Source organism: Hippocampus comes, unplaced genomic scaffold (genome assembly GCF_001891065.2).
Source record: "Hippocampus comes isolate QL1 unplaced genomic scaffold, H_comes_QL1_v1.1 scaffold32, whole genome shotgun sequence".
NCBI classification, from domain to species: domain Eukaryota; kingdom Metazoa; phylum Chordata; class Actinopteri; order Syngnathiformes; family Syngnathidae; genus Hippocampus; species Hippocampus comes.
In genome coordinates this window covers 433,445-451,165 of record NW_017806239.1, presented here as the reverse complement: position 1 = coordinate 451,165, position 17,721 = coordinate 433,445, and the positions used below count along the sequence as shown (strand labels likewise).

Sequence of the window (17,721 nt, the reverse complement as noted above, 5' to 3'; positions counted from 1 at the left end):
CAATGGCGAGTGATGAAAAAAGCGGAAGGGGTCGGCAACCCAAAATGTTGAAAGAGCCACATTGGACCAAAACAACAAACAAAAATAAAAACCAAATATGTCGGGAGCCGCAAAAAATTAAAAGTCTTATACATATATCAGCCTTATAACATACATGGCAATGGCGAGTGATGAAAAAAGCGGAAGGGGTCGGCAACCCAAAATGTTGAAAGAGCCACATTGGACCAAAACAACAAACAAAAATAAAAACCAAATATGTCGGGAGCCGCAAAAAATTAAAAGTCTTATACATATATCAGCCTTATAACATACATGGCAATGGCGAGTGATGAAAAAAGCGGAAGGGGTCGGCAACCCAAAATGTTGAAAGAGCCACATTGGACCAAAACAACAAACAAAAATAAAAACCAAATATGTCGGGAGCCGCAAAAAATTAAAAGTCTTATACATATATCAGCCTTATAACATACATGGCAATTTTCCGCGGATCCGCGGAAAAATGCCATGTATGTTATAATGAAGGCAACACATCCTGTATGCATCAATATTAGCTATATTAGCTTACTATCAAAATGACTCAGTTGGCTTCAAATACAAAATGAGCCTTCATGATTAAAGGGTGCGTCTGGAGAGCAGGGGTGCACAACCTTTTCACACGTAAGATCTACTTTTCGATCAACCAACCTCCCCGCGATCGACCCGTTAGCGCACCCGCGCGCAGCACACGAGCACTCACTTACGCACGCCTACGCACGCACTTACGCACGCCTACGCACACACTTACGCACGTATGCCATTCATGAGCAACGGCCGCTAAGATGAAAGAGGCATGATGCGACGCACATTTGCAGCGTGTTAACTATCGTAGCTCAAGTGTACTGTTTAAAAATGCTTCTATCGGCCCTCCAGATTCCCAGTCTTTGCCAGTACCCTCGGTGAATTGTGCATGAAACGCTGTTTTTAACAGCCACCTGACTGACATCGCGCCCTGCTAATTGAAACGTGTGTCGCAGGCTATGACGCAAATCCTCGTTGACAGAAATGTCGACATTTCATGTTATTTATTCTACACTTTTTTACAGCATTGGAAAACGTTCAGAATGTTTGTGTCATGTTTGTCCTCTTACGGAAACCCTTTTAAAACAAAATATATATATATATTTCCCTCGCCCATCTTTTTCAAACATTTATGAAAAAGCTCCAACGAGCCACTAGGGGGCGCTAGAGAGTCGCATGCACATCAGCCTCATACAGTATTTCTGAGGGTTATTACTGGATATTAAAGATAGTTTTGCTTTAAAAAGTGTTGTGTATCGATCTGTTTCCTAATTATTGTGAGAGATAATTTTTGTGGTTTTCGTCTTCTTATAAATGTGCGTCATTCATGATTAATGACACACAATAATAATCACATTATTTCTCGTGACGTAAGATCCCATTTGTTTTTTCAGAACTGAGCATCAAACTGGTCGGCCTTCACATTAATCAGTACCCAAGAAGTAGCTCTTTAACCCTTTCAGGGACAGCGGTGACTACAGTGGACATCTTATCATGTTACCAGGTTACAGGATGCATGAAATGGTGAATAAAAGTTCAGTAAATGGGATAAACAGCGGAAGCAGTGCAAAACATGACATTTATCTTTCAAATTAACTGCCAATTTGGAAAATAGCAGTACTTCCGCAATGTCTTGGCATCATTTCATTCATTCATTCATGGAATCGGATGGATGAATCGCCTCAAATTGTTTGAATGCTTGAATCTGATTTTTTTTTAATTGAGGAGAAGACAGGAAACGTGGGTAGGCTTGCACCGAGCAACAGACAGATCAACCACATCAATCACAATGCAGTCGATCCCAAAGAAGGGAGCTACGCCATGTCAAACTTCACATAGTAGGACACGTAGTAGCCGTTGTTGTACATATAGAGGAGCTGATCGGTGGGATTGTAGTCCAGGCTGGAATATTTCTCCTGGAACTTGGGAAAGCGAATGCTGAGATGTTTCTCCTCGCCACTCTTGGTGTCAAAGGCGTAGTAGATCTCCTCCGTGTTCAGGTCCACAGCTCTGGTGGCGTACATGACTCCACAGGCCATGAAAGCGTTGCCCGTCATCTGTTTGTACGCGGCCGTGTTCCACACATTCTCAATGCCAAAGCCTTTCTCGTCTATTTTTGCGATAACTATTTTGCCTTTGCTCTCCTCAGAGGCATACAATACCCACAATCCTTTTTCATCTGCTGCAAAATCCAGGTTCTGGTAACTCGAGTAACTGTATGAGAAGGCCAGGCTAGCAGTTGGGATCACTCTTGAATCATATGCGCCATTGGTCAGATTGTACTTGCCCATGCTAAAAGGCGAACTTCTCTGATAATAAACACTGTTGCTATGAATGATGTAATTGTTACCGTAGCCTCTATAACCAGCTGGAAATTCAATGTATCCAGATGATGACATCAGAAGCAGGTGTTTATAGTCCGGGTAAAAATAGAAGTGACTTGTTGTGGTACTACTGTACCCACTGTAGAAGTACATGGACTCAGAACCTTTAATGGGTTTGGAATCCTTCCCCCATCCGCCATAAATGTAACCTGGCTGCAAATGAGAGTTCAGTTGGCCAACTATGGGTTTGCTGAGTCTCACGATTCCTGTGTGATTGCAGTTGCCTGGAAAATAAAATAAAATAGCGTTACAAAGTCTGACTTTTTTCATACTCTTTTTTTTTTGTAGATGCAATGTGACGAGCTGTGACGGACCGATATCTGGTTTTGAGAACTCCTGTTCCTTCTGGCACTCCTCCAGCTTCTTCCGCAATTTGACAAACTGGAAGCGAATCACTTCCAGGTTGCTCTTGTCGTACGTCTCCAGTTGGTTCACAATGAGAGTCATGTTGCGGATCTGGAATGAAAAGTCGGTGGAAAGTGAATTTTTTAATCACACCGGAAAAGTCATAAAGTTCTCAAAGTTCAAATTTGTTGAGATTTTACCCATTACTTTTATTTATAGATTTATAAACACACTTTTTTATTATTATTATTTTTTTTTTTTTACAAATGCAACTGTATCGGTATTCTGATCCAAAAAAAGTATTAGCAGCGGTTGTATACCCAGTGGGAAAGGAAAAAATATATATCGCTTTCACCTCGGTATAGAGAGAGTCAAACACGGGTGAGGAGGAATTGAAGGCATCTTTGAGCTGAGACACCAGAGATTCAAACTCTCTGAGCTCAATTCTGAGCAGCTCAAAGTCCAGTTTGACGTAGTCGTCAGCACTTGTGCCCATGATGGTGACTCTGTCCAGCAGCCCTTTCAGTTCTCTCAAGTTGGACTCCAGCTTTTCTTCGTAAGAACTTATCTACATCATTAATTAGCAAAGAAAAGGAAAGACACATCAGTGAGATAGTTCGTACTTATGCTTATTTAGAATTAGAGCTACACTTAGTTTCTCTAAAAATATGACGGGTGATGTCAGTAGTTGTCTTTTTTTTTTTTTTTTTTTTTTTTTTTTTAGAATATTGCTGATGGAAGCAGTCAAAAGTTGCAACATGATGATTATATTGATCTCTAAATTGTCCAGTTGCTGACACGACAAGCCTCAGAATGTACTGTAATGGATGATCATTGAGCGAAACATATTCACTCATTAATTCTGTGGCTTGTTTGACAACATATCAATGCTGTGTTGTTTTTGGGAGAACTGATTTTTTTTTCATGAATGCAGGAACATGTTACACCACATATTCTTGATAAGAGAATTGTGTGTGTGTTTTTTTTTTTTTTTTGTCTTGCTCTGCTGAGATCTAAAATGCAGTACGCCCAGGTAAGACGTCATCGAGATCTCGCACCATACCTTGTTCATTTGTATCTGCACTTCCTGGATCAGATCCTTGCTAACCTCCTGCATGTGCTGCAGCCGATCAGCAGGGAAGGTGGTGTCAGGCAGGAACACGTGACAAACACACTCACCCAAACTTCCCACAGACGACGTCACATTACCAGACCCCCAGTCCTCCACTGGCTGGGAAAAGTTAAAAAAAAAAATCAAAACAAAACATGTACAGTGATGACACTCAAGTGAAGTTACATGTTTTAGTCGGCGTCACTTACAATCCAGGCCAAAGCCGAACTGATGATTGGTAGTAGCAGGAACAGAGTGAACAGCATCTTCACCTCCCAAAGTGTCTCCTTGATAGCTTGCCGAAAGCCCTTTTAAACAAAATCTCTTATCAGCTCAGCGTACACATATTCTCTCTTCCCAAATTTATTGAGCTGCCCGAAACACAAGCGCAGATGTTGGTTCACACAGAATCGTTTGATGACAGTTTGACCCGGTAGTTTTAATGTTGTCACAGGGGCGAATGAGAAAATCAGCACATGGAGAAATGACATCTGATGTTGATGTTTAAGGTTTGGTTTGTTTGCTTAATTTAGTGCATACATGACGACCGGAATGTCCCTTTAATTGCAGTCGCTTTACATGTTTAATGATTAAACTCACAATGGTTGTTCCTGCGAGTATTTATCTAAGGATGTTGCCATCACATTTTCACTTGACTACATTTCAAAATCTCATTTAATCATTCATTCATTTCAAATTCATCTGACCTAATATTATGCTTATGGCAGCCTTTTATACTGAAAATAATTAACACTCATTTAACATTGTCAGTGCTTCTAAGCTTTTGAAATAACATGAAGTTTTGAATAAAATGTGTTGTAATGTTATCTTTATTCATTTAACTTTAGATCTGCGTTTCAATTCTTTCTTGAGTCCAAGGCATTTTCCATGAGAACAATCTCAGAATGTCAATTAAGAAAAAAATAATCAAGTATGGAGGCTGAAATAATGACACGTCTCCATGAACGCACACATTTGCTTACTCAGTGTGGAAGTTGGGCCTTTGCTGGAAAATGGGGAGTTGAACAAATCTCGCCATTTTGGGGGTAAATTATTAGAAAAGTATGTTTCGCGACTGATGAAAATATTTTTTAATTGAACCAAAATGATTTTTACAGCGATCCATGTTACACAAATCTGTGGATGTGACTTGGAAAGAAAAACATTTTTCTTTTAATGGCGATGACCGTATGGTGGAAAAATTCATATTTTTTTTAAGAAATGGCATCTCCACCGTAATCTGCAGAAACCATCAATTAGATCATCATTACATATTTTGTGAATCAAAATGATTCTGTGACTAGGTCTGAAGCGTTCCTTCTTAGTCTTGTATTTGATAATTCAAAGACAAAGCAACGAGAAGAATGAGTTGGTCGTTACAGACATTTGTCATGTTTATTCATGTTGACACAGGATGCAAAAATGTAAAATAGATTCATATGTACAAACACACACACACACACACACACACACACACACACACACACACACACACACACACACATATATATATCCTCTATAATTACAAATATACAAGAATTGATTTCATTACATTCAAGAATGTACAATCAGAAAGAAGAAAATCATGATCTTCTCTGTGACATCATTGTGACCGGTAAATTCTCGTCTCTCATTCGATTTTTTACAAGTGTTATCTCAGTGTCTGTTGCTGTGTCTGGCAGTTGAGAGACGACAGTCCAGGAAGTGCACAAAGGGAGTCCCTTTGGGTGATGGGAAAAGGTCTGCGTCACGGGCTTGTAGGTGCCGCAATGCCATTGCTTCGCTTTCACTGCCGTCACGGACCTTTTGATTTTGTCTGAAACAAAGTGACACAAAACAAGAATGGAGATTCAATGCGAGATCGGTTTGTTATTGATTTGAGTGAAACATGAACTCATTTACTTTGTATGTGTGGCTGAAACTGTTCACATGGTTTCGCAAGTTATTTGAAAACAATTATTTGGTCTTTTGCGGGTATGAGAAACATTTTCTTGAATTGAAAAAAAAAAAAAAAAAAAAGCAATGGTTGCAACTAATGACAGAAAGTAGACATGTGATGGGGCCGAAACTGAACTTTCAACAATGATTTCGTATTCTAATTCATCTCAATCCCTTACCTATGAAACTGGCTAATGCTGGCTCACGGTCCATCTTGGCAGAAAGCTTCTCTTGAAGCATTTGCGGCATCTTACCTGTAACATGCAGCAAAAGCAAAGAAATTAGATCTCAACAAGATTGAGGCTGAGAAGACGATCAGCTGAGTTATGTGCATTGTTACCAATGTGGTGGGCGTTCTCTATAAAGCAGTGAAGGACATCCCTCTCCAGTTGGAGGCGTCTCTCTGCGTTGCCGTCCATCTTTGTAACTCCTCCGGACTGGAGGAGGGTGGGAGCCAAGACTAACGACAAGTTAGCGGAGTCCATTTTATTCTTTGCACTCCTGGAATCAAACCCAGAGAGCAAGGATTAGCACACTGAGACAAAAAGTCCTTCCTGAATCAGAATCACAAAAATGTAAGCACCTCTTGGACACTTTTAGCAGGAACTCGGAGATGTGACGCATGACACTCTGGCTTGCATCAGGAAGGACGCAAGAGAGCAGCATGGTGGCGCAGGTGCGGTCCTCCTTGGTGGGAAGATGCTGTGCCTTGAGGAAGGCCTCCTGCATCTTGGTGGGTAGCACCGGTTCAGGCAACTCCTTGAAGAACTTCTTCACCAGGCCGGCCACGTCACAAGGACGACAGGCAGACAGGTACTCCTCACCAGAATCCAATTTTTTCTGGACATACACAACAAAAATTCATGTCTGAAAGACCTTTCATAGGGTCAGCGATGCTAAGCGAGAGTACAGTCAACCAATCACTCACCTGCAGTGTCTTCAGGTGAGCAAGAGAGCCAGATACTCTAAACAGGCCCTCTGTGTCGACATGCTCCAGCAAGTTCATGCATGCATCCACCAGAAAGCTAGAAGAACAGAGATATGTTTCATACTTGCAATTTGACCAATATTCAATGCATGCAAACGACTGTATTCACTTACCAAGGGACACTCCCATACTCCATCTGAGAACACGGCAAGCACTCCAAGGGCACACCAAAGACCTTTGTCTGAGAACAAAAAAGGGCAGATGGAGAGCTCGATGAGAATGAATCTGAAATATCCTCAGAAATATTGAAACGGCAATAACTGTAACACAGTGAAAATGATCATGTCGCCAGCCACAACATTAACTCTTACGGAATCTATATATTTTACTTATGTATTTTCGAAATACCTGACAATGATTCCACTGTGTACTGTGTACAAGAGCTGGATCAAAACGCTGTCTTTGCAAATGATTCATTCGTTACTGAAATTTATAGGAGTCTCACTGGATAAAACGCATCTATCGATCGCAATTTCGATCGCAATCTAATTATGAAATATTATTAATATGTGTTATTACTCTAGGTATGACGCAACTGCATAACGCAATCGAATATGTTAATAATGAACCGCGCTGCAACTCTTGTTATTTCACATCGGATTGGAGGTCAAAATTAAATACTGTATTAGTTATGACCTTGTACTTTTTTATGGAAAATGAGACTGGTAACGTTTTCTCCAACTTACCGACTTGGTTGCTGTCGACTCATACCGGACTTGTTTTTTTTCGTTCCACTTCTTGACCTTGATGCCGTAAGCTGTACGGAGATGCTGCCCGGCCACTTTTCGAATCGCTTTTCTTTCTGCGACTGTCATTTTACCCTCTTCTTTCGAAACTATGGAGTAGAGAAAAAAAGATTCCGAAAAAAATCAAATTAGCTTGCCGTTATGAAGACAAGATGGCAAGTGGCCTTCAATACTGATCAGGTCGGGTGCCGGGGGGCGGTTTTTTTTTGGGGTGGGGGGGGGGGGGGGGACAACAATAATACCAACAAAATATTTGGATATGCCACGCAAATAAAACTCACACTCACAAGTCGAAGTTAACGTGTAAAACGATGTCGATTTAATCAATCTACTTGATAAAAGCGTCCGTGTTTTCTGAAGTGCGACCAACTCCGTCGCCCTGCTGAGCTCTTTTGATTCACGGCCGCGCTCGAAAGCTGTTAAGCATGCGCACATAGCGATTGGCTGGGCCAATTTTCCACCTTTTCACCAAACATAGGTAATTTAATCTCCAGTAAACTGTCAAATTATGCCGTCAAATATGAATAAACTGTGAGAAAATTAAGCAAAGTACATCGGAAGCACGGGTGGGCTTGCCGTTGTGAAGACAAGATGGGAAGTGGCGTTCAATACTGCAGTCGCCAGGCTAATGTTAGCTGGTACTTGCAGGAAAAACAACAATAATACCAACAAAATATTTGGATATGCCAGGCAAATAAAACTCACAACAAACCTTCACAAGTCGAAGGTAACAGATCAAGCGATGTCGAATTCACCAATCTACCTGATGACAGCGTGCGCATTATCTTCAGTGCGACTGCCCTGCTGAGAGAGCTCCTTTGGTCACGGTGCGATTGGCTGAGCCAACTTTCCACCTTTTCGACAAGCATCGTTCATATAACTTCCGGAAAAAGGTCAAATGATGACGTCAAATATTAATATGCTGGGAAAAAATTCAGCAAAGTACATCGGAAGCAGGAGTGGTGAGGTTAAGTGCAATCGTTTTATCACTCCTGTGGATGCATTCAATATAAACACCACTAGAGGGCAGTAAAAGCCCCCGTCCACGATTTTGCGAATTCTGCAGTTGCACAGGAAACAGTACAGTATAGGTAATAGCCTTCGCATTAAATTCATTTATTCTGTTTTTTATACACGAATTGCAAAGCGTCATCGTATCTAATGTGCATTTATTGTGTGCGAACTATGGTGATTTTACTGTTAAGATTTTCTTCATAAATGTATGAAAAAAAGGATTTGTATTTTGTGATGAGGGTATTGATATTGTTTTTCTTTTTTATGCATTTCTCTTTTTTTAATATTTATTAGGTGAATTCCTGGAGTTTCCATGTGCTCCCCGTGCCTGCATGGCTTTTCTCCCACATTCCGAAAACATGCATGGCAGGTTGATTGGGCGCTCCAAATTGTCCCTAGGTGTGATTGTGAGCGCGAGTGGTTGTTCGTCTATATGTGCCTGTGCCTGCGATTGGATGGCAACCAGCTCAGTGTATCCCCTGCCTACTGCCCAAAGACACCAGGGATAGGCTCTTGTGAGGACAAGCCGATTAGAAAATGGATGCCTAAAAGGACAACCATAGCTTATCTGTACCACTTCATTGATTCACTTGGCAGAAGCCTTTTTATTGCTTATTCATGTTTCATTGACAGAGCAAACAACTTTGTTGATCATGCTGCAAGGTCGTGAATGCAAGATGACAAACCAGGAAGTTACTGTACTCTCACAAGGGCTTAGTTTTATTACAACAGAACATATATATACAGGAGACGGACAAATCCAAGAATGAATGAGGTGCTTGCGTATTTAGAAACATTTTCCTGTGGACCATATATGTACAAACACAGACACACACACAGACACACCCACACATATATATTGGTTATTAAATAACCTCTATAATTACAAATATACCTCTAGAACCCCAAAATAACCTCTATAATTACAAATATACAAGAATTGATTTCATTACATTCAAGAATGTCCAATCAGAAAGAAGAAAATCATGATCTCTGTGACATCATTGTGACCGGTAAATTCTCGTCTCTCATTCGATTTTTTACAAGTGTTATCTCAGTGTCTGTTGCTGTGTCTGGCAGTTGAGAGACGACAGTCCAGGAAGTGCACAAAGGGAGTCCCTTTGGGTGATGGGAAAAGGTCTGCGTCACGGGCTTGTAGGTGCCGCAATGCCATTGCTTCGCTTTCACTGCCGTCACGGACCTTTTGATTTTGTCTGAAACAAAGTGACACAAAACAAGAATGGAGATTCAATGCGAGATCGGTTTGTTATTGATTTGAGTGAAACATGAACTCATTTACTTTGTATGTATGGCTGAAACTGTTCACATGGTTTCGCAAGTTATTTGAAAACAATTATTTGGTCTTTTGCGGGCATGAGAAACATTTTCTTGAATTGAAAAAAAAAACAAAACAAAACAATGGTTGCAACTAATGACAGAAAGTAGAAATGTGATGAGGCAGAAACTGAACTTTTAACAATGATTTCGTATTTTAATTCATCTCAATCCCTTACCTATGAAACTGGCTAATGCTGGCTCACAGTCCATCTTGGCGGAAAGTTTCTCTTGAAGCATTTGCGGCATCTTACCTATAACATGCGGCAAAAGCAAAGAAATTAGATCTCAACAAGATTGAGGCTGAGAAGACGATCAGCTGAGTTATGTGCATTGTTACCAATGTCACACTCACAGGTCGAAGTTAACGTCTAAAACGATGTCGATTTAAGCAATCTACTTGACAACAGCGTCCGTGTTTTCTTAAGTGCGACCAACTCCGTCGGGAAAAACAACAGTAATACCAACAAAATATTTGGATATGCCACGCAAATAAAACTCACACTCACAGGTCGAAGTTAACGTCTAAAACGATGTCGATTTAAGCAATCTACTTGACAACAGCGTCCGTGTTTTCTTAAGTGCGACCAACTCCGTCGGGAAAAACAACAGTAATACCAACAAAATATTTGGATATGCCACGCAAATAAAACTCACACTCACAGGTCGAAGTTAACGTCTAAAACGATGTCGATTTAAGCAATCTACTTGACAACAGCGTCCGTGTTTTCTTAAGTGCGACCAACTCCGTCGGGAAAAACAACAGTAATACCAACAAAATATTTGGATATGCCACGCAAATAAAACTCACACTCACAGGTCGAAGTTAACGTCTAAAACGATGTCGATTTAAGCAATCTACTTGACAACAGCGTCCGTGTTTTCTTAAGTGCGACCAACTCCGTCGGGAAAAACAACAGTAATACCAACAAAATATTTGGATATGCCACGCAAATAAAACTCACACTCACAGGTCGAAGTTAACGTCTAAAACGATGTCGATTTAAGCAATCTACTTGACAACAGCGTCCGTGTTTTCTTAAGTGCGACCAACTCCGTCGGGAAAAACAACAGTAATACCAACAAAATATTTGGATATGCCACGCAAATAAAACTCACACTCACAGGTCGAAGTTAACGTCTAAAACGATGTCGATTTAAGCAATCTACTTGACAACAGCGTCCGTGTTTTCTTAAGTGCGACCAACTCCGTCGGGAAAAACAACAGTAATACCAACAAAATATTTGGATATGCCACGCAAATAAAACTCACACTCACAGGTCGAAGTTAACGTCTAAAACGATGTCGATTTAAGCAATCTACTTGACAACAGCGTCCGTGTTTTCTTAAGTGCGACCAACTCCGTCGGGAAAAACAACAGTAATACCAACAAAATATTTGGATATGCCACGCAAATAAAACTCACACTCACAGGTCGAAGTTAACGTCTAAAACGATGTCGATTTAAGCAATCTACTTGACAACAGCGTCCGTGTTTTCTTAAGTGCGACCAACTCCGTCGGGAAAAACAACAGTAATACCAACAAAATATTTGGATATGCCACGCAAATAAAACTCACACTCACAGGTCGAAGTTAACGTCTAAAACGATGTCGATTTAAGCAATCTACTTGACAACAGCGTCCGTGTTTTCTTAAGTGCGACCAACTGGGGGGGCAACGACAACAATAATACCAACAAAATATTTGGATATGCCACGCAAATAAAACTCACACTCACAGGTCGAAGTTAACGTCTAAAACGATGTCGATTTAAGCAATCTACTTGACAACAGCGTCCGTGTTTTCTTAAGTGCGACCAACTCCGTCGGGAAAAACAACAGTAATACCAACAAAATATTTGGATATGCCAGGCAAATAAAACTCACAACAAACCTTCACAAGTCGAAGGTAACAGATCAAACGATGTCGAATTCACCAATCTACCTGATGACAGCGTGCGCATTACCTTCAGTGCGACTGCCCTGCTGAGTGAGCTCCTTTGATTAACGGCTACGCTCGAAAGCGGTTGAGCATGCGCACGGTGCGATTGGCTGAGCCAACTTTCCACCTTTTCGACAAGCATCGTTCATATAACTTCCGGAAAAAGGTCAAATGATGACGTCAAATATTAATATGCTGGGAGAAAATTAAGCAAAGTACATCGGAAGCAGGAGTGGTGAGGTTAAGTGCAATCGTTTTATCACTCCTGTGGATGCATGAAATATAAACACCACTAGAGGTCAGTAAAAGCCCCCGTCCACGGTTTTGCGAATTCTGCAGTTGCACAGGAAATAGTATAGGTAATAGCCTTGGCATTAAATTAATTTATTCTGTTTTTTATGCACGAATTGCAAACCGTCATCATATCTAATGTGCATTCATTGTGTGCGAACTATGGTGTTTTTACTGTGAAGATTTTCTTCATAAATGTATGAAAAAAAGGATTTGTATTTTGTGATGAGGGTATTGATATTGTTTTTCTTTTTTATGCATTTCTAACTTTTTAATTTTTAAATTAGGTGAAATATCCAGCAGATTAAAGAAGATCGTGACTGGAGTTTGCATGTGCTCCCCGTTCCTGCATGGCTTTTCTCCCACATTCCGAAAACATGCATGGCAGGTTGATTGGGCGCTCCAAATTGTCCCTAGGTGTGATTGTGAGCACGAATGGTTGTTCGTCTATATGTGCCTGTGCCTGCGATTGGTTGGCAACCAGCTCAGGGTATCCCCCGCCTACTGCCCAAAGACACCAGGGATAGGCTCTTGTGAGGACAAGCCGATTAGAAAATGGATGGCTAAAAGGACAACCATAGCTTATCTGTACCACTTCATTGATTCACTTGGCAGAAGCCTTTTTATTGCTTATTCATGTTTCATTGACAGTGCAAATAACTTTGTTGATCATGCTGGCAAGGTAGTGAATGCAAGATGACAAACCAGGAAGTTACTGTACTCTCACAAGGGCTTAGTTTTATTACAACAGAACATATATATACAGGAGACGGACAAATCCAAGAATGAATGAGGTTGCTTGTGTATTTAGAAACATTTCCTGTGGACAATGGAGGGTCCTGCCTCATCGTATTCCTGCTTGCTGATCCACATCTGCTGGAAGGTGGACAGTGAAGCCAGGATGGAGCCACCGATCCAGACGGAGTATTTCCTCTCAGGTGGGGCGATGATCTATGATGAGGGAAAAAAAATATGACATTTCATGTTTTGCAACTTTACAGAATAGTGACAACTCACCCCCCACACCCCAAAAAAGGAAAAAAGTTTTTTTTTTAAACCTTAATCTTCATGGTGCTTGGAGCCAGAGCTGTAATCTCCTTCTGCATACGGTCAGCAATACCAGGGTACATGGTGGTACCACCGGAGAGCACATTGTTGGCATAAAGGTCCTTACGGATGTCAATGTCACATTTCATGATGCTGTTGTAGGCGGTCTCATGGATACCAGCGGACTCCATCCCTGAGAGATGACAAGCGCAACATATACGTTACTCTGTATCAATCACGCAGAAAAAAAGAAAAGAGAAACAAAAGACAGGAACTCACCAATGAAAGAGGGCTGGAACAGGGTCTCGGGGCAACGGAAACGCTCGTTACCAATGGTGATGACCTGCCCGTCGGGCAGCTCGTAGCTCTTCTCCAGGGAGGAGGAGGAGGCAGCGGTGGCCATCTCATTCTCAAAGTCAAGAGCCACGTAGCACAACTTCTCCTTGATGTCACGCACGATCTCACGCTCAGCTGTGGCACACAGTGTTTAAGTTTAGGAACTACACCTCTGCGTCATTAAAACAATTAAATAGGATGAGTGGACTTACCAGTTGTGACGAAGGAGTAGCCACGCTCAGTCAGGATCTTCATCAGGTAGTCAGTGAGGTCACGACCAGCCAGATCCAAACGCATGATAGCATGAGGCAGAGCGTAGCCCTCATAGATGGGGACGTTGTGGGTCACACCATCGCCAGAGTCCAGCACAATACCTTTAAGAAGTAGAAAACATCCCGAATTTTATTGACTGACAAATAAAAGTCCACTCACTTGAAGTATGCCTTACATCAGATATGATTTCATCCTGCCAATAGCAAGTTGCACATAGCTTGTCGGAGTGGGACTAACACCTCTTGTTGATAGTCGGGGAGGAATCCTCCCATATTTGACACAATAAGTGTGAACATTTCTCACTTTGCCACCATTTTAAGTACTGGACCCGTAGTATTTGACTGTGCCTAATAAAAGAATAATCGTACTCACCGGTGGTACGGCCAGAGGCGTACAGCGACAGAACAGCCTGGATGGCCACATACATAGCGGGGACGTTGAAGGTCTCAAACATGATCTGCAAAATAAGGCCAGCAAAGTGATAAAAAATTATTCACAGAGTCCCCCAAATGACATAATTCATCAACAATTACGTTTACTGTATTGCCTGCCTAAACTAACACATTTTTAAATACATATACAGAAGAGGCAGCTTTTCGTTAAAATGCAAGTGCATTCCACAATTTATCACCTTAAGTTTCAATATTTCGTCCCATCTTTCGCCTTTTAATTTAATTTTCAGTAATTTTTTCTAAACTTGTCAAGGCATGATAAAACGAGCCAATAAGAGACTGTCGAGACAGAAAGTGTGACTCAACAATCTAGCAATCATTTTCCCATATGTGCCCATTTTCCCACTTTCTTGGTTGGTTTATTGAACTTCAGTTAAAAGGAAGTAACTGGATAGCTCAAAAGACAAATCAAAGGTAAATATAAATGCAATGGTGATTTTCAAGAAAACCGCCGCCAAAGTTGACGTTCTCACCTGCGTCATCTTTTCTCTGTTGGCCTTGGGGTTCAGAGGGGCCTCCGTGAGCAGGGTGGGGTGCTCCTCAGGGGCCACACGCAGCTCATTGTAGAAGGTGTGGTGCCAGATCTGATTGGCAAAAGACAGCAACCGCTCTCAGAACTGAAACCATAACAGCAACCTCTTCCTCGAAGTACGGCACTTTTGTTAATAATAGCTGTGCCAATTGTGGTCAGCTGTGAATTGTGGCGGCTCGGGAAGGTCAGCTGCCACGAATGCCGTTAATGACCATCAATGTCAATCCACACCTTCTCCATATCATCCCAGTTGGTGATGATCCCGTGCTCGATGGGGTACTTGAGGGTCAGGATACCTCTCTTGCTCTGGGCCTCGTCACCGACATAGCTGTCTTTCTGACCCATACCCACCATCACACCCTGCGGACGGAATCATTGTGTTCAACTTTCCATCCTTTTTGATCCACAGCAAAAAAAAAAAAAAAAAGACCAGTACATGGTCAAGTCAAGCAAACCTGGTGGCGGGGCCTTCCAACAATGGAAGGGAAGACAGCACGGGGAGCGTCATCTCCGGCAAATCCAGCCTTGACCAAGCCTGAGCCGTTGTCGCACACAAGGGCGGTAGTCTCGTCGTCGTCACACATGATTAGGCTTTACTGGAGTGGTCTGAGATGTGTTTGGAGAAGAAAAAGACAGTTATTGGATGAATGGCATGAAGTGCCTGCCAGCAATATCCGAAAATTTTATTAACCTAATAATGTGACCCAACACTGGGGTTTATATTTAGGCTGTTAATTAGACATGCCCCTGTACATGCCAGTATTTTGATCTGGACCTTATTGCAAAACAGCTGTGATTAAAGTCCTGTAATAATATGCACTATATATGATCATACTATTTAGTATTTATTTCTTTTTTTTCTCCATTTGGCTGACTGATGAACATTTCTGTTTTACTGTTTCATGACCTTTAAAATTATTTTTTACATGATACCTGTATATGAAGTATTTTCGCATTTAGGGATATAATAAAAATGTGTACAATTTCTTTTTGCAGTCTGATTTTTAAAAATAAAAACGTTTTTTTTTTTTTTTGTTTTTTTGTTTTTTTTACTGTTGGACAACGGGTCACACATACCCATAAAGAAATGAAAAAAGAAACACAAGGCGGGTTCATTAAAGTTTAAATATAAATACAATGAAAATCACAATAACAAGTACTGTAAGTAGTAAAATGAAAAATGTTTACATATTGCATACACTTGGAGTCTTTTTATAACCTTCTCCCTATATGGCCTTGCCAATCCGTCACTTGTTCAAACCAAATGCGGCCCTCGAGCCCATACATTTGCCCACCCCCGTTGTCAAATGACTGATACGATATCTCTCCAAGATTGTTCCTAGAAGCTGCTGAGGTAGCACCAAAAAGGGTCATAAGAGAGAGACCTGTGGTCTATTTTAGGCCCGACCCCCCTCACAGAGGTTAACAGGGTGAACACAAGTGACATTTGGATCCTCTACCGCTATTTCGGATCTGCCAGTATCCAGCTGTTGTCTCACTTTGACACTTTTGGTTTTACTACATCAATCTAACTACCAATAAACTCTGTTTATGGGTGAATATGAGCAAGCCCATTTGGCAAACTCTTTAACAGCATATTGTGAAATTTGGCACCTTGTAATGAAGAAATAAGCGGAATTATCTGTGATGTAAAACACTTCAGAGTGTATCGGGAAATTTCGATCGTGAATTTCAATCGTTAATTTCACCCTAGCAATCAATTGCTTCAGATAATCGAATTCAAGCATTCTATTTGGTGATCGAAATGGTTACAAGATTAAATCGCCATCATGCAACCCGTGAACTCAATGAACACAACAGCAAAGAAGACTGTTGTATTAAAAAAATCCATGAGGTATACTCACCAAGGTGCACTTGAGGACGGATGCTTCCACTGGGACAAGGACAGAGGCTGAGTGGAGCCCCTTAAATAAGACCCAGACAAAGTCCGGGACCAGGGGGTGTGTCTGAAAGTTCACACAAATCCAAATAAGTGCCGCTAGAAAAGAAATCTACAAGCCAGACGGAAGGGAGTGTTTGGCAAATGACTGCTTCACAGCCAAATTATGCTCAGTTATCATCACAGATGCAAGGCGATACAGACCAGAAATGTGAGGAGGAGAAAACACTTTCCCTCCTTTGATAGAATACAACGGGAATATCATTGGTAAGTTTCAAAATATGCAGAATTGCAGTTAACAGGATATTAACACCCCCCAGTTATCAGATGATCTCCAATGTCCAGTTTGTGGAATTCATTTTATCAACTGCAGACACAGTTTTGACCAGAATTTTTTTCTCTCTTTGCTCATGAATAATCTATGAAATTATTAAATGCATTTTTTTGAACTAGGACACGAGCATAGTGGATCCTTGCCTAACTATTTAGGGACGGACAGTGTAAATTTAGTGCAAAGTAAATTCTTCACTCTACTCATCTTCACTATATTACCGCTAAATAGGATGAAATGTGTGTGTGCGTGGGGGGGGCAACAGAAAATTTATAAACACACACACACGTATGAGTATATAAATATAGATATATATATATATATAAATAAATGAAAAGACTCAGATTTGAATAAAGTGGTATTTAAATGTGGGCTCTTTGTTTTGTTTGTCAAGTGGATGATCAAGAGAAATATTCAGAATAGTAAAAAAAAATAGAAATGGCATTTACTGGTTTAGCAAGGTATAAGGAAAGATCCAAAATGTACAAGCATTCTTTGAAATTTTAGGAGCAAAGTGTAACCATTTAGGGGCACTCCAAAGTCCTGCGAGTTCTAATTTAGTTTTATAAAAGAAAATTACATCCTGTGAAATTAATTCAGGACATCCCTGCTTCATAAGTTATTTTGATCCACAGTGTGTGACTATAGAGTTGCATGTTCCTCATGCCCACCATTCAGGCTCACTCTGATGACACAG

General features: G+C 40.9%; 3 protein-coding genes and 1 long non-coding RNA gene across 5 annotated transcripts; 1 reads left to right on the top strand and 3 right to left on the bottom strand.

The window, feature by feature from the left end:
* Positions 1–1,776: 1,776 nt before the first annotated feature.
* On the bottom strand, positions 1,777–4,290 carry olfm4.2 (olfactomedin 4, tandem duplicate 2). The gene is made up of 5 exons (XM_019857350.1): positions 4,107–4,290; positions 3,850–4,017; positions 3,142–3,354; positions 2,756–2,897; positions 1,777–2,665 (listed from the first exon to the last, which is right to left on the bottom strand). The coding sequence occupies exons 1-5, from the start codon at positions 4,161–4,163 to the stop codon at positions 1,872–1,874; spliced, it is 1,374 nt and encodes a 457-aa protein (XP_019712909.1). The 5' UTR covers positions 4,164–4,290; the 3' UTR covers positions 1,777–1,871.
* A 1,152-nt stretch (positions 4,291–5,442) lies between these two features.
* On the bottom strand, positions 5,443–11,905 carry LOC109507759 (rho GTPase-activating protein 11B-like). 2 transcript variants are annotated; one of them, XM_019857405.1, is made up of 8 exons: positions 11,815–11,905; positions 7,510–7,658; positions 6,937–7,004; positions 6,764–6,860; positions 6,419–6,675; positions 6,176–6,336; positions 6,015–6,089; positions 5,443–5,713 (listed from the first exon to the last, which is right to left on the bottom strand). In XM_019857405.1, the coding sequence occupies exons 1-8, from the start codon at positions 11,882–11,884 to the stop codon at positions 5,481–5,483; spliced, it is 1,110 nt and encodes a 369-aa protein (XP_019712964.1). In that variant the 5' UTR covers positions 11,885–11,905; the 3' UTR covers positions 5,443–5,480. The 2 variants fall into 2 exon arrangements, with proteins under 2 accessions (XP_019712964.1, XP_019712966.1); XM_019857407.1 differs by lacking the exon at positions 7,510–7,658 and having other exon boundaries at positions 11,821–11,878.
* On the top strand, positions 9,161–13,078 carry LOC109507760 (uncharacterized). Its single transcript, XR_002166525.1, has 2 exons — positions 9,161–9,358; positions 12,948–13,078. It is a non-coding gene; the product is annotated as an uncharacterized LOC109507760 (long non-coding RNA).
* LOC109507758 (actin, alpha cardiac) lies at positions 12,862–16,784 on the bottom strand. The gene is made up of 9 exons (XM_019857404.1): positions 16,659–16,784; positions 15,249–15,399; positions 15,025–15,153; positions 14,735–14,845; positions 14,182–14,266; positions 13,749–13,910; positions 13,480–13,671; positions 13,212–13,393; positions 12,862–13,104 (listed from the first exon to the last, which is right to left on the bottom strand). Exons 2-9 carry the CDS (start codon positions 15,375–15,377, stop codon positions 12,961–12,963), a joined length of 1,134 nt encoding a protein of 377 aa, XP_019712963.1. The 5' UTR covers positions 15,378–15,399; positions 16,659–16,784; the 3' UTR covers positions 12,862–12,960.
* Between the last annotated feature and the right edge of the window lie 937 nt (positions 16,785–17,721).